The sequence below is a fragment of the Alosa sapidissima genome, chromosome 1, assembly GCF_018492685.1.
Source record: "Alosa sapidissima isolate fAloSap1 chromosome 1, fAloSap1.pri, whole genome shotgun sequence".
NCBI classification, from domain to species: Eukaryota; Metazoa; Chordata; class Actinopteri; order Clupeiformes; family Clupeidae; genus Alosa; species Alosa sapidissima.
In genome coordinates, this window is record NC_055957.1 from 5024413 (window position 1) to 5039790 (window position 15378).

The 15378-nt window shown below is 44.1% G+C and overlaps 1 protein-coding gene across 2 annotated transcripts in view; it reads left to right on the plus strand.

The window, feature by feature from the left end:
- rps6ka1 (ribosomal protein S6 kinase a, polypeptide 1) overlaps positions 1–15378 on the plus strand; it is a 140267-nt gene that overhangs the window by 91968 nt on the left and 32921 nt on the right. For both annotated transcript variants that reach the window (XM_042108084.1, XM_042107996.1), the window contains 11 exons: positions 27–143; positions 2666–2747; positions 6993–7073; positions 7397–7476; positions 7902–8008; positions 10067–10104; positions 10861–11003; positions 11431–11501; positions 12127–12215; positions 13036–13100; positions 13313–13415. In XM_042108084.1, the coding sequence (XP_041964018.1) occupies positions 27–143; positions 2666–2747; positions 6993–7073; positions 7397–7476; positions 7902–8008; positions 10067–10104; positions 10861–11003; positions 11431–11501; positions 12127–12215; positions 13036–13100; positions 13313–13415 (976 nt within the window). The remainder of the gene's footprint in view (positions 1–26; positions 144–2665; positions 2748–6992; positions 7074–7396; positions 7477–7901; positions 8009–10066; positions 10105–10860; positions 11004–11430; positions 11502–12126; positions 12216–13035; positions 13101–13312; positions 13416–15378) is intronic.

Below are 15378 nucleotides of genomic sequence, written 5' to 3' on the forward strand. Positions count from 1 at the left end.
CATTGCTTTATTGATCTCCTTTCTAGGAAGATGACGTCATCAAGGAGATCAACATCACTCACGTGGTCAAGGAGGGCTCGGAGAAGGCCGATGCCTCACAGTTTGAGCTGCTCAAGGTGTTGGGCCAGGGCTCGTTTGGCAAGGTAAGAGCAGCCCTGTCGCAGGGACAGTAGGTTTTCTGAGAACCTTTTACTTTCACCCCCCTGCGTTTGAACAGAATGGGGAACTTACTCAGCGAAGCTCATGTGGCTTTGCATGAAGGACATGTTTACAGAAACCCTGTTCTCTTTTTAGACACAGCTTCTGCTCTAGTGCTGAGTCTCTGCGCGCGCAGCTTGACTGCTGTAAAAGGATTGTCACATTGATTGGGGGAGCCCGTGCGGGCCAGCCTCATAATCTCACGGGCAAACACTTGTGCGTTTCATTTAGCGGACACACACAGAGAGCAAACTGTGTGAACTGATCGGCGCTGTCGCAGGAGCAGTGAGACCTCGGTAATGGTTTCTTATCTGCCGTTATTTGCTCTTGAGCTCGGCATCCGCTCCTGCGGCCACACACACAGCTGAGTCTGTCTAAGTTCACACCGATTCTCATGGTATGTGTGTGTGGCGTGGGCGCATCGTAATTATTATCGGCCATTCCGATTTCTAGCGCATTTCATTAATCTGCTTGTTTGTCCAGCCGGTCCAGATGCTCTCCTGGCCGTGCTGTGGCTGCAGATTGAGATCTGGTTTTCTGAGATTTTTTTGTTTTTATGCTTCGGTTGGGTTTCACACGGAGTTGCACGGAGTAGTTAATCACCTCCTCTTCTGCCTGCCGCCCTTCACACTGTTCATTATTTCTGAGAAATTTCTAGATTGTGTGACACCAGTTGCACTCTTATCTCTCTCTCTCTCTCTCTCTCTCTCTCTCTCTCTCTCTCTCTCTCGCTCTCTCTCTCTACCTGCTGCCTTCCAGCATGCTGTGACCCTAATCAGTAGAGACGCCATTCCATTCAAGATAGGTTTCGATTCAAACAGTTTGCTACTTCATAGTTTATCCAAAACAAATGTTAAGGTCTAAAGCCCTGTGAGCTTAAAGGAATAGTGTTGGGTGACTCTTTCAACCCAGTATGAATAAAGTGATATAGACACACTTATAAATGTTTACAAAGTATTCCTCATGTATAACAGCAGCTGGCGTGAGCTGAGACTGCACTCATAAAGCATTGTAATGTTGTAGAATACAGTAAGCCCTACACAACTACAGAATCATTATGAATACTTTTTCTGCTGTCACTCAAGTACTTCATAAAAAACATATTTGGTCAATAAACAGCATTTGACACAAAGTGGAGATGCATTATCCAGAGGTAGAATAATAGAAGATGCATTATCCAGAGGTAGAATAAGGTTTATTTCACGTTCCGTTGCTTCACATACTAAGGGCCATAACTCTTTATGAAAGCCGTCATTACTACATATAAATAGTGATGTAGATAATTATGAGGCAATTTGAATACTTTGTAGTCCATTCTGACTTGTGTTTATAAGGCTTTATGTCAAGTCTGGTTGGTTGTATGGTATGTTTTTTTCTGTATGTGTTTATAAGATGTTATGTCAAGTCTGGTTGGTTGTATGGTATGGTTTTATGTCAAGTCTGGTTGGTTGTATGGTTTTATGTCGTCTGGTTGGTTGTATGGTTGTATGGTATGGTTTTATGTCAAGTCTGGTTGGTTGTATGGTTTTATGTCATCTGGTTGGTTGTATGGTATGGTTTTATGTCATCTGGTTGGTTGTATGGTATGGTTTTATGTCAAGTCTGGTTGGTTGTATGGTTTTATGTCAAGTCTGGTTGGTTGTATGGTTGTATAGTATGGTTTTTGATGCTTTTACCATGTTTAGGTGTTTCAGTGTTACCATTTTGTTACCGTGTTCATTTTTTAGGTACCATAGGTGCTTTTATAATGTCCCTGTGTTCAGTTGATGCTGTATTGGATGGAGAGGTGAACACCTGTTAGTTTTTGCTGACCACTTGTGCTGCACCATGTACAGTAGTTATGTGCGCTAATGCAGCTATGTGAATTAGTGCAGTTATGTGAACTAATGCAGTTATGTGAACTAATGCAGTTATGTGAACTAGTGCAGTTATGTGTAGTAATGCAGTTATGTGAATTAGTGCAGTTATGTGTAGTAATGCAGTTATGTGAATTAGTGCAGTTATGTGTAGTAATGCAGTTATGTGTAGTAATGCAGTTATGTGTACTAGTTATGTGTAGTAATGCAGTTATGTGTACTAGTTATGTCTACTAATGCAGTTGTATGTAGTAATGTCTTATATTCACCGTTTTATGTTGTGTGTGATGTCTGTATGCAACTGAGACCTTGAATTTCCCCTTGGGGATCAATAAAGTATCTATCTATCTATCTATCTATCTATCTATCTATCTATCTATCTATCTATCTATCTATCTATCTATCTATCTATCTATCTCTCTCTCTCTCTCTCTCTCTCTCTCTCTCTCTCTCTCTCTCTCTTCTGGCTCTTACTGAATAGGGAGTTTGCCTGAGAGATCTTCAGTGACCACCCCCCCCCCCCCCCATGACCTTTAACCTTTCCCCCTCCCACATGACCTTTAACCTTTCCCCCTCCCGCTCTTACCTCATGTGTTTTTGATCTCCTGCAGGTGTTCCTCGTGCGCAAGGTGACCCCACCTGACGACAACCAGCTGTACGCCATGAAGGTGCTCAAGAAGGCTACGCTGAAGGGTAATCTCTCTCTCTCTCTCTCTCTCTCTCTCTCTCTCTCTCTTTCACTCTCTTTTGTTTTCTCTCACTTCCTCTCTGATCCCCCTCTCTCACTCCTCTGTGTCTTTACCCCAGCACCTGCCACATGCACACACACACACACACACACACACACACACACACACACACACACACACACACACACTTCCTCCTGACTATTTTTCTCATCACACCGACCACACACTTCCTGTATTCAAACGCAAACGACCCTCCTTGGACTCCCCTTATTGGTCCAGTTGAACAACCCTCCTTGGACCTTGGACTCCCCTTATTGGTCCAGTTTGCAGTCTGCAGCTGTTCATGGACACTCTTTTTGTTCTGATTGGTTGTTCCTCTAACCCAACATGTCCTTGAAGTTGTTTACGATCAATGAGCTGAAAACCGTGGCAACGGCTCTGGCGGGTGCGGCCACAGCCCCTTCCTGTGTTTGTGTCTTCGCCTCGCCTCTCTGGGCGACTCCTCCCCGAGCAAAACAACAATAACAGCGGCAGCAGCAGTGGTGGTTTTTCACGGTTCTAAGTGTTCTGCGAAGGCGCTGCACAGCGAGAGGGAACAAGGTGCCCAGGAGTTCAAGCATGAGACGAGACGAGAGGAGAGGCCCTCTGCACTGAAAACGATATTCACACACATGCAGATCCTATCACACCTCAGGCCTGCGCACACACACATACATATATGCTGATCCTATCACACCTCAGACACACACACACACACACACACACACACACACACACACACACACAGCCCATGTGGACTTATTTATGGTTTGGTGCAAAAACTGTTGAGCACTGTTGAAAACTGTTATGGAGATCCCCGTCATTTGTGTTCTTCTTTGAAGTGTGTGTCAGCACTAGGATGTGTGTCAGTACTATCAATTCCACAAAACGTGTGACCCTACAAAATGGTCAATGCTGTGGACTCTACAGTGTAGAGCATACACAGGCAGATTGTTGCTTGCTGAATGTGTGTGGGGATCGGCCCTCCCCACCCCACCTCACTCCACCCCGTTCTCCTGTGAAACAAAATGGAATCAAAATAATCCCCTGTGTCGTAATTCGCTTAACAAATCTAAATCAACCACAGTGTGTGTGAGTGCTGTCGGGTTCCTTTGATGCCAGATCCATTCTGTTCCTGTAAAGAGAAGCTCGCTCAGCTGCTGAATAATGGATTGCAGACGTCAATAAGTCTGTTAATGGTGCATCCGTTGTGTGCGTGTGGCGATTGGGAAAGTGTAGTGTCTGGGTATTAATGGATCAATTTATTGATGAGTCATAGTCTGAGCAAGTGGCGAGCGCTTTATACTAGGGGTGTAACGGTTCATGTAATCGTATTGAACCGAAATGGTACGGGCGTCACAGTTCGGTGCATGAATTTACACGGAGAATACGCGGTATAAAAATACATACAACTCGTGTGCGGATTAATTAATGTCATGCGCAATTACTGTTAGCCTACCGTACGAGAGTTACGGGAGTTCTTTAGCGACACTTAACGCTAATCTGTAGCCTCCTTAGCTCTGATTGGCGCCTATGTTTTTTTTGTCAGGTAGTCGGTCGAGTCAGTCAGGCAGAGATAGCAGCACTAAGGTGCGACCCACAGGAGTTAGAGGATCCGCTGGTCTCTTTAAGATCGCAAGTTTGAGAACTTCAGTTACAGGCGAGCGAGAGAGTGGTGGATAAGATGAAACTGTGAGTCGGCGTTGTTCAGCAGTTGTTGGGTATGTGAGTGGAAATATAACATGCTATCTGCTACACATATTCAAAGCCAACACCCAGAGATGATAGGCTACCAATCACTGAAACGAGAAAAAAAAAAAAAAAAACTTCCCCTGCGCTTCACAAGCCTTTGGATACACATACAAATAGGGCCAAAACCTATGGCTTAAATTAAACGATTTCGTAATGACAGAAAGCTATGTAAATCGCTTGGTAATTACCTTTTATGTTGGGGTAACTTGTAACTTCTCACATGAGGAGCTGGTAGTGTTAAGTGCATGGACAGTAACAGAAAGTGTCAACGCTAACCAGGCTAATAAACAAACCATGCTACGGTGAGTTAACGTCGAAGGGCAAAGTCACGTGACTTCTAGTTGTAGTCTATTTATGAAATGAAAGGAGCAATTTCGTTTTTTAAAAGAAGGCAAAATAGTGTGATATTCCCAGTTAGTAGGCTAGATTATTACTGTACACACACTGAAATATATTGAGGCAAATTGTAGACCCTTCCATATACAACTAAACACAGATGTTGAAGGTCTTGCTTAAGTGGATTTTTAAAAATTATTATTCTATTCTATCTAATTTGCACTTTCAGAAATAAGAGATGCTGTAGGCATATTTTCAGTTTTATAGCTGATTGTCTTATTTTGTTTACAAGTTACACAAGTTTGGGTACTTATTGTACTGTTAGCCTACATCTTACACACCAGGCTGTTGCAGATAGCTCAGGGAAGAGACTGTATGACACTAGGTGGTACAGCCTGACACATGCACAATAATAAAAAAAATGCATTCTGCATCTTTGTTTTGCTTTTCCCTCCATTGTACCGAACTCGTACCGAACCGTGATGTCCGAACCGAGGTATGAACCGAACCGTGACTTCTGTGTACCGTTACACCCCTACTTTATACTAACTTCCTCTCTAAAGACTGAGTAGAGAGGCTTTATGCTAACTCTCTCTCTAAAGACTGAGTAGGCTTTATGCTAACTCTCTCTAAAGACTGAGTAGAGAGGCTTTATGCTAACTCTCTCTCTAAAGACTGAGTAGGCTTTATGCTAACTCTCTCTAAAGACTGAGTAGAGAGGCTTTATGCTAACTCTCTCTCTAAAGACTGAGTAGAGAGGCTTTATGCTAACTCTCTCTAAAGACTGAGTAGTCTTTATGCTAACTCTCTCTAAAGACTCAGTAGAGAGGCTTTATGCTAACTCTCTCTCTCTAAAGACTGAGTAGTCTTTATGCTAACTCTCTCTCTAAAGACTGAGTAGAGAGGCTTTATGCTAACTCTCTCTCTAAAGACTGAGTAGAGAGGCTTTATGCTAACTCTCTCTAAAGACTGAGTAGTCTTTATGCTAACTCTCTCTCTAAAGACTGAGTAGTCTTTATGCTAACCCTCTCTCTAAAGACTGAGTAGAGAGGCTGTTACGCTATTAAGGGCAAACTGAACAGTGTTTGCGCTGCTGCGCTACTTGGTTGCGTTTACACTCCTGTTCCTTCTGTCCCCCTACAGGCCATCTTGCGTCCCGCCAAGTGTTGATTGTGGGTTGGGCAACGTCTATAAGGACACCTTGTTTGACGTCTGGGCACTCTCTCGCATTTCACTTCCCATCCGCTCCCGTCGGCACTGATTTTTGTTGTCTTTAGTTAAATTCATATTTAGAGCAGGTGGTAATTGGTGATGGGTTTTCACGTTATTTAGTTTAGGTTTAGTTCAGCACAGCAGCAAACGGACCTGGAACGGACCCGAAACCATGTCTCTTGTTTCTAGTCGGGAGTCAGGCAAGATCCATATTTCCCCTTAAGATATGTGTGGTCAGGGTTTCCTTTCTGTTCTGTTTTGGTTGCTTTAGTACCACCATGCTCCGTTTATGTCAAACCACTATCATTCATTAAATTAAGTTGTTGTGCACCGTCACCGCTTCTCTATGGCCTTTGTATGTTATGTTGCACCATTTCATATCATTTGATGGTCTCGTAACAGAGGCTTTATCCTAACTCTCTCTAAAGACTGAGTCGTCTTTATGCTAACTTCCTCTCTAAAGACTGAGTAGAGAGGCTTTACACACAACAGGTTTTATACTAATTTCCTTTGTAAAGACTGAGTAGAGAGGCTTTATGCTAACTCTCCCTCTAAAGACTGAGTAGTCTTTATGCTAACTCTCTCTCTAAAGACTGAGTAGAGAGGCTTTATGCTAACTCTCTCTCTAAAGACTCAGTAGAGAGGTTTCTGAACATCTGATGTGGACCACTAGATACTCCACTTGTCTTCGTCACTGTGTTGTGTGGTATGCATCAGGTTGGAGACTCTACAGCTCACACTGTTATACTGTAATGCTATAAATATTGTGGGGAACATGACTTAACCTAATGTGACTAGTTTACATACACATATAGTATGTAGTATTTCATCATTTGACTAAGGTGTGTGTGTGTGTGTGTGTGTGTGTGTGTGTGTGTGTGTGTGTGTGTGTGTGTGTCATGGTTCACAGTGAGAGACCGAGTCCGAACTAAAATGGAGAGGGACATCCTTGCTGACGTCAACCATCCTTTCGTGGTGAAGCTCCACTATGGTGAGTAGTGCACAGCCACTTGGCACCACTTGACCCAAAGGGACATTCTGTACAAACGCTCGTTACTGAACCTACACTTGGCACCACTTGACCCAAAGGGACATTCTGTACAAACGCTCATTACTGAACCTACACTTGGCACCACTTTACCCCAAAGGGTACAAACTCGTCACCGAACCTACACTGAATCTGAGTTGACTCCGTAAGTGTCTGAGGGCTGCTTGGCATGCAGAGCAGGTTTGACATTTCAGATAACTTAATAACTCTCTGTCTCTCCCTCTGTGTGTGTGTGTGTGTGTGTGTGTGTGTCTGTCATTGTGCAGCCTTCCAGACAGAAGGAAAGCTCTATCTTATTCTGGACTTCCTCAGAGGTGGAGACTTATTCACACGTCTCTCGAAGGAGGTAAAGCAACTGGCCACTGCCCCTCCGAGTGCATTACGTAATGATATAGAAATACTATACTCATATGATCTTCACAAAAACACCTCTCGTAATGATGTAGAAATACTATACTCATATGATCTTTACAAAAACACCTCTCGTAATGATATAGAAATACTATACTCATATGATCTTCACAAAAAACTCTCGTAATGATATAGAAATACTATACTCATATAATCTTTACAAAAACACCTCTCATAATGATCTAGAAATACTATACTCATATAATCTTTACAAAAACACCTCTTGGAGGTGTATGTTATGGTACACTTCAGAGTATAACTCGGTCTCCAAAATAGAACTTTGGGGTTGTAAGTTGTAGGTCAGTGTTTTTGTCGATTCAGTCATAAGCTAATGATTAGAGTGTGTATGTTTATTTCCAGGTCATGTTCACCGAAGAGGACGTTAAATTCTACCTGGCAGAGCTGGCCTTGGGATTGGACCACCTTCACAGTCTGGGCATCATCTACAGAGACCTCAAACCTGAGAAGTAAGTGGGAGACGTGCGGCCATTTTCGTCCCTCAGGTCCACATCCGTGGGAGCCACTGGCATGGAGCAAAAGAGCATGTTAGCAGAGCCTGTTTACGGAGAGCCGGATCACTCCCTATTAATTCCATTGTACCTGCAATCTGTTGCAGTTCCGCTAGGGGCGATCACGAATAAGTGCAAAAACAATGGGTGTCTATGGAGCTAGACGGCTAAATTTGTCTCTTTCACCTGGTTGTCGTTGAAAAATCGAAGATTTGATTGTGGTTTCTGCAAGCTCACTGGATTATAGGTCAAAAGTTGAATGAAATACTTACGTCCTTTCGATTTCTTACAGGTTGGGTCGTTGTAGCCCACAACACACTAGCTTTCTGCTAATGAATGACGTCATTGACTCATTTGAAAGGATTTTTAGAACAAATAAGTGACTCAAAAAATATAATACTCAGCGGTGTGTATTTTCTCTGTCCCCTCTTTCGCATGCAACATTCAAATTTCTGGGCAAAAAATTATATCCGGAGAAAAGTGGATTTGAGGGGTACAGCTCCATAGACCTCCATTAATTCTGCACTTATTCGTGAGCGCCCTCATGTGGAACCAGAAAAGGAACTGCAACCAGTTCAGAAAACGGAGATTTCCCGAGAGTGGCGGTTCTCCCTTTATTAGACATTCTCTGGTGTTAGCTAAGAGGCTAACCCTCACGGCTGTGCTAGAGGCATAAACCCATGGACATAGCAACAGAGCGTGCTAGGTAGTTAAGAGGCTAACCCTCACGCTGTGCTAAGAGGCTAACTCTCACGGCTGTGCTAGAGGTATAAACCCGTGGACATACAGTAGCAACAGAGCGTGCTAGCCAGGAGGCTAACCCTCACGGCTGTGCTGGAGTGCGCTAGCATCAGTCACTCCAGGGCTAGTCGTTTGTTAAAGCTAGTTTTAAAGACATGAATAGTTCTAGACTAGAGGAGAGCTTCAACTAGATGATATGAGCTCTATCAGCTGGTCTCTGATCCATAATGTCTTCAGGTGTACTAGCAAGGAGCCTAGAACTCCTGGTTGTGCTAGCATCGGCCCTAGCACTGTAAGCAGTAGAGAACTAGCATGAGCATCAGGGAGTGAGAAGCTCGCAACTAGCTTCATAATGTACTTTTGGCTGAAATCAGTGGAGATGCTTCAGCACTGACCTCTCCACACCTGTGTGCTGTGGTGTGTGTCTGTTGCACAACAGCGTCTCTCTGAAGAACTTGTTTGCTGGAGCTCATTAATTAGATAAAACATTATCTTCATGTTTACAAACCACCTCTGCATTCATATCCATTCATTATAGAACACATCTCCCTCTCTCTCTCTGCTGAAGGACCATTGTGGCAGGGTTGTGAATTCAACATAATGAAGGATGAATTAAATTGTGTTTACCACATTTTTTATATCATGTCGTAAGCGGTTGGGACCAATGGAAGATGCAAATGTAAAAAGGTTACCTGTTGAAAGCCTTTTTTTTTTGTATTTCCTCATTTTCTTTTTTTGTCATCATGTGTCTTCTCTTGTGCCATGAGCTCTTAGTGGGAATGAGAGGGAGAGTCCTACTCAAAGCAGCTGTGCTTCAAAGTGAGCGTGCTTTCAATAGCCTTGATGCACAATTAAACCCTCCGCCATTAATTAGGGTGCGGAGTGGAGCCTTGGGGAAAGGGCTGCTGGGAAACAAGAAAGTGCTCGTCTGAGCAGAACTGCTTGACCATTCTGTACACTGAGAATCACAGAGCCTGTGTGGGGGTTGGGTTTTTGTGTGTGTGTGTGTGTGTGTGTGTGTGTGTGTGTGTGTGTGTGTGTGTAAGAAATCTGCCATTATTATAATGGCCAATGGTAGTGTTATGGTTAAGGAGCTGGGCTAGAAGCCTGAAAGTTGTTGGTTCAATTGTGTGCATGCCTGTGTGTACATGTTTGTGTGTGTGTGTGTGTGTGTGTGTGTGTGTGTGTGTGTGTGCATTTTGCAGCTGGCCCCTGCTCCCTTTCTTTGATGTTGACTGTAATGTATTCACTGAGTGGTGCTCTGATCTCTTTTAGCATTCTGCTGGACGAAGAGGGACACATCAAACTCACAGGTACCAACACTCACCATACGCACACACACCAAACTCACAGGTACCAACACTCACCATACACACACACACACACACACACACACACACACTCTCTCTCTCTGTCTCTGCATATACGATGTGACAATGTGAGCGTGTCCTTGCCTGTGCAGTAAAGTCGTTCATGTCAGTCAGTGAGGAATGACTCCTGCCACTGACCACTGCTGGCGGCCTTATCAGCGCCCTGCCACCTGGACAGATAGCCGTGCCTGCCTAGCCAGCCAGCGGGTTAATTATTCACCCCATCTTATCGCAGCCTCTGTCATCAGAGCGCCTAGTTACCTGCGCTACTCCTAACAAGCGGCAAGGCCTTCAGGTGACCTCACCTGCACTGTTGAGCACAGAGGCTTTGTTAAGACTGCACGCCTGTGTTACTGATCACCACGACTTTCATCTGACACACCTCGTATAACCGCCGAAAGCAGACAACGCAATAGCACATCTGCGTAGCACCCAGTCAAGAAAGGCTGTTTGACAGTATGACGGATATTCTGTACTATATCAAATATGAAATTCAAACTCATCTAAAGAAAGAATTAACCTATTATAGCACTTTTGCTTGACATCTCAAAAGATCTGAGCGTTGATTGCATCATTGTTTCTCGTTTCCTCCTGTCTCTCTATCTTATTCCATCATTTTTCACCTCTCTCTCTCTCTCTCTCTCCCTCTCTTCACCTCTCTCTATCTCTCTTTCTCTCTCTCTCTTCTTTTGGCTGCAGATTTTGGTCTGTGTAAGGAGGCCATTGACCACCAGAAGAAGGCCTTCTCATTCTGTGGTACTGTGGAGTACATGGCTCCCGAGGTGGTGAACAGGCAAGGGCACAACCACAGCGCCGACTGGTGGTCGTACGGGGTACTGATGGTGAGTAAGACACATCGATGGAAAAAAAAAAATAATAATAATTCTTGCATGCATGTCCTCAAGCAACCCTTGTTATCTATTAAGGTAATGGTGGAGAAATATTTATCAAGTAAAGGTGTATGTATTAAGGATATTAATTTGAACATGACATACTGGTGAATTACTGAGTAAGTTGCCTTCTGATAAAGCCACAGCACACCCATCTCCCTCAGCTGGCATCAGGTTCACCATCTGGACCACTTGTCTTTGGTTGAACAGACGCTCCCTCTGAGACGCCTGGGTCTGGACAGTGTGTATATTAGCAGTCTGTAAAGACATCCAGGCATGCGGAGTGTATGTGTGTGTGTGTGTGTGGAGGCGACTGGGAGTCTGAGAGGCCAGTCTGCATCTGAAGGCCACTCATGGAGTGTTTTTCTGTCCCTGGCAGTTTGAGATGCTGACCGGGTCCCTGCCGTTCCAGGGGAAGGATCGCAAGGAGACCATGAACCTGATTCTAAAGTAAGTGGTGCTTGAGCGCCATCTAGCTGTCAGTACAGAGCACCACACTCTACTTAGGTCATTCCAGGAAACTGGCAACAGAAATGCTGTTTCCATGGTGATTCTGACACTCTCTCTCCTCTCTTCTCTCCTCACTTTATTTGTGCTTGTCGTTTCTGTCTTTGTCATATCTCTCTCTCTCCCTCTCTCCCCTTCTCTTGCCATATCTCTCTCTCTCCCTCTCCCCTTCTCTTGCCATATCTCTCTCTCTCTCCCTCTCACCTTCTCTTGTCCTCACTGTCACATTGTTTCTTATTCCCTCTATTTTACAACATCTCTCCCTCTCTACCTCCCTCTTTCCTTCCCTCCCTCTCTTTCTCTACCCCCCCCCTCTCTCTCTATCTATCTCTCTCTCTTTCTCTATCCCCCCCCCCTCTCTCTCTCTTTCTCTCTTTCTCTCTATCTCTCATTATCTATCCCCCCTCTCTCTCTCTATCTCTCTTTCTCTACCCCCCTCTCTCTCTCTCTATCTCTTTCTCTACCCCCTCTCTCTCTCTCTCTCTCTCTCTCTCTCTCTCTTTCTCTATCCCCCTCTCTCTATCTCTCGTTCTCTATCCCCCCTCTCTCTCTCTCTGTCTCTCTGTAGAGCGAGGTTGGGGATGCCACAGTTTCTGAGTGCTGAGGCCCAAAGTCTCCTGAGAGCTCTGTTCAAGAGGAACCCAGCAAACAGACTGGGTGAGCAACACACACACATACACACATACATACACACACACTCACACACTCACACACACACACACACACACACGCACGCGTGCACACACGCACGTGTGCACACACACACACACACACACACACACACACACACTTTAATACCTTTATTTGTGTTCACATTTTACAATAGATTTCATTGAACACAAACAATCTTAGATACCAGCATTGTAAACCCACTAGCCTATTCCTCTGGTCTCAGTTCATGGGTACAAAAAACAGCGCCTTCTCCAGATGTGGCGACTGCCAATTGTCACAGAAATTGAGCAGAATTTTGTTCTGCCTTTGCTCTTGTCTTAGAGAGACCAGCACACACACACACACACACACACACACACACACACACACACACTCCTGAGAGCTCTGTTCAAGAGGAACCCAGCAAACAGACTGGGTGAGCAAGGCACACACACACACACACACACACACACACACACACTCGCCTCTATTCATCCCCCTGCAATACACATTGAAGACATAAAGATATCCAGCTCGCATCTCTTGCCAGGTTGAAGAAATGTACTGGTCACATAGTTGTACACATGGATAATGGCTAATTATTAATGGCTCCTTAATAATGGTACCTTTTTTCTCTCAAGGCTCTCTGTCTTTATTTATTTATTTATTTATTTATTTATTTAGTTAGTTAGTTAGTTATCTTCCCCTCTTTCTGTATGAATGAAATACTTACTTACTCTGCTGGTGTGTGTGTGCGTGCGTACGCGTGTTTACTTGTGTTTTTTTACATGTGTGTGTGTGTTTCTGTGTTTCTCTCCCTCTACAGCATCTGGGCCTGATGGTGCAGAGGAGCTCAAGCGGCACAATTTCTTTTCCACCATCGATTGGAATGTGAGTCTCTCTCTCTCTCTCTCTCTCTCTCTCTCTCTCTCACACACACACACACACACACACACACACACACACACACACACACACACACACACACACACAAACCCACACACGATCATGCACATCCATTCCACGCGTCATTTGTTTGGTTTCTGCTGACCCTGGTATCCGTTACCTGTGGTGTGTTGACCTTGCGTGACCTTTCCCCACAGAAACTGTTCAGGCGAGAGATCAAGCCGCCGTTCAGGCCAGCCGTGGCCAGACCCGACGACACCTTTTACTTCGACTCCGAGTTCACCTCTCGGACACCCAAAGGTGAGAGGATGATGCATACACACACACACACACACACACACACACACACACACACACACACACACACACACACACACACACAGTTATGCAAAACCTGACGTAACAAGGGAAGTTATGGGGCGTGTTAACCAGTCAACCAGGGAAAAAATGCCTCTGCACACAATTAGATAGACCTAACTAGTCACACACACACACACACACACACACACACACACACACACACACACAGAGAGAGAGATATACATATTAGAATTAGATAGACCTAAAAATCAACCGAAGCACGATCAGGTCACGTGAATGAATAGGCAACGTTGCTCATCTGTCAATCATTGTATAAAGCCCGTCTGGACGATTGGATTGGTCCACACAATTCTCAAGTTTCTATAGAGGCTTGTCAATGGAGCAAGTCCAATTTACCGACCTGAAATTTTGTGGATTGGATTAAATTCGAGCTGGCTTCATGGCTAAGATATGCATGCGCACACACTCTCTCTCTCTCTTTCTCTCACTCACTCACACACACACACACACACACACACACACACACACACACACACACACACACACAAATGCACATATACAATCAATACACCACAACACGGCCTCAACTTTATGGGTGTGTGTGCAGGGATGGATTACTGCACGGGCCTACCAGGCCCAGGGGGTCAGGGGGCCCTGAAGCCCAAGCCTTTGCATGGAATCATTGCCTCAATATCATCAAATCAGGATGTAGGCTATGAATCTGATTGAATTTAGTATTGGCCATCCCCAAAATGCACCAGAATACAGGAAATCACATCAAACAAATTAAAAATGTTCTGGGGGAGGATCTCCAAACCCCCCCTCCCACATATCCGACAATTAGTGGGGGGCCCTTAATACATCTGGGCCCAGGGTCCCGAGTTCATAATCCGCCCATGTGTGTGTGTGCTGTCTCATCGCTATGGGAATTTGGCCAAATCTCCAAACAGCCCCAAAGCCACGGCGGCTCCCACACACTCAGGGTTGTACCGGAGATGAGAAAAAGCTCTGTGAGTTTTGAGCTGCTTTGGTAAGAGAGCACAAAGCCAAAGCTAACATCCCGCTAACATCCCATCCCACTAATATCGCTAATATCCCATCCCCTTCCCGGTTCGAAGAGAAGTCTGTATGTCGTATGTACAGGGTTCCCATAGCTCATGAAATTTCTGGAATATCATGGAATTTTTAATAAAGTCTATTCCAGACATGGATAAGTCAGGGAATTCGATCATATTTGGGGCAAAGTCATATCAGGGAATTTTGTTGTAACAGTTTAAACTTTACTTGGCGAAATACATGCATACAAATGTCCATGTAGAATTGGTGTATATCTGGTTATTAGCTTTACTGTTTATGTGTGATATTGAACTTAGATTCCTGATTGGCTAACCAAACATGAACACCACCATTGGCTGTTCAACCGGAAAGTGCCAGAACAGTCTCACAAAAGCTTGTAGCTGTAAAACTGATCCGTACCCGTAGAATAGATTTGTGAATATGCTACATATTTGTACAACTAGAATTACAACTAGAAAAGCATTTCCTGAAGGAAATACAGTGTATGAAAATGCAAAAAATATGATGTAAAATATCATACAGAACTAGAAAATGTAATTACGAGGAAATTACCAGTGCATGAAAATATAAACATACTGTATATTAACATAAAATGCAAAACAAACTTTTATTTGGAAACAGTTGGCAGGAGTCATAGTTGATATGTCTAAACAGTTAAATAGTTGAGTAGTTTAAATAGTTAAATTATTTAATAGTGAATTATTGTAGTGAGGACATTTATTATGACCGCCGCGCAGCGAAGCGGCGGTCATATAGGTTTAGTCAGATTTTTTTTTTTGTTTCTTTTTTTTTCTTTTTTTTTTTTTTCTTTTTCGCATGCCCAAATTTCCGTCAATGATTCCCGGGACACTGAAAGACCGGGGTA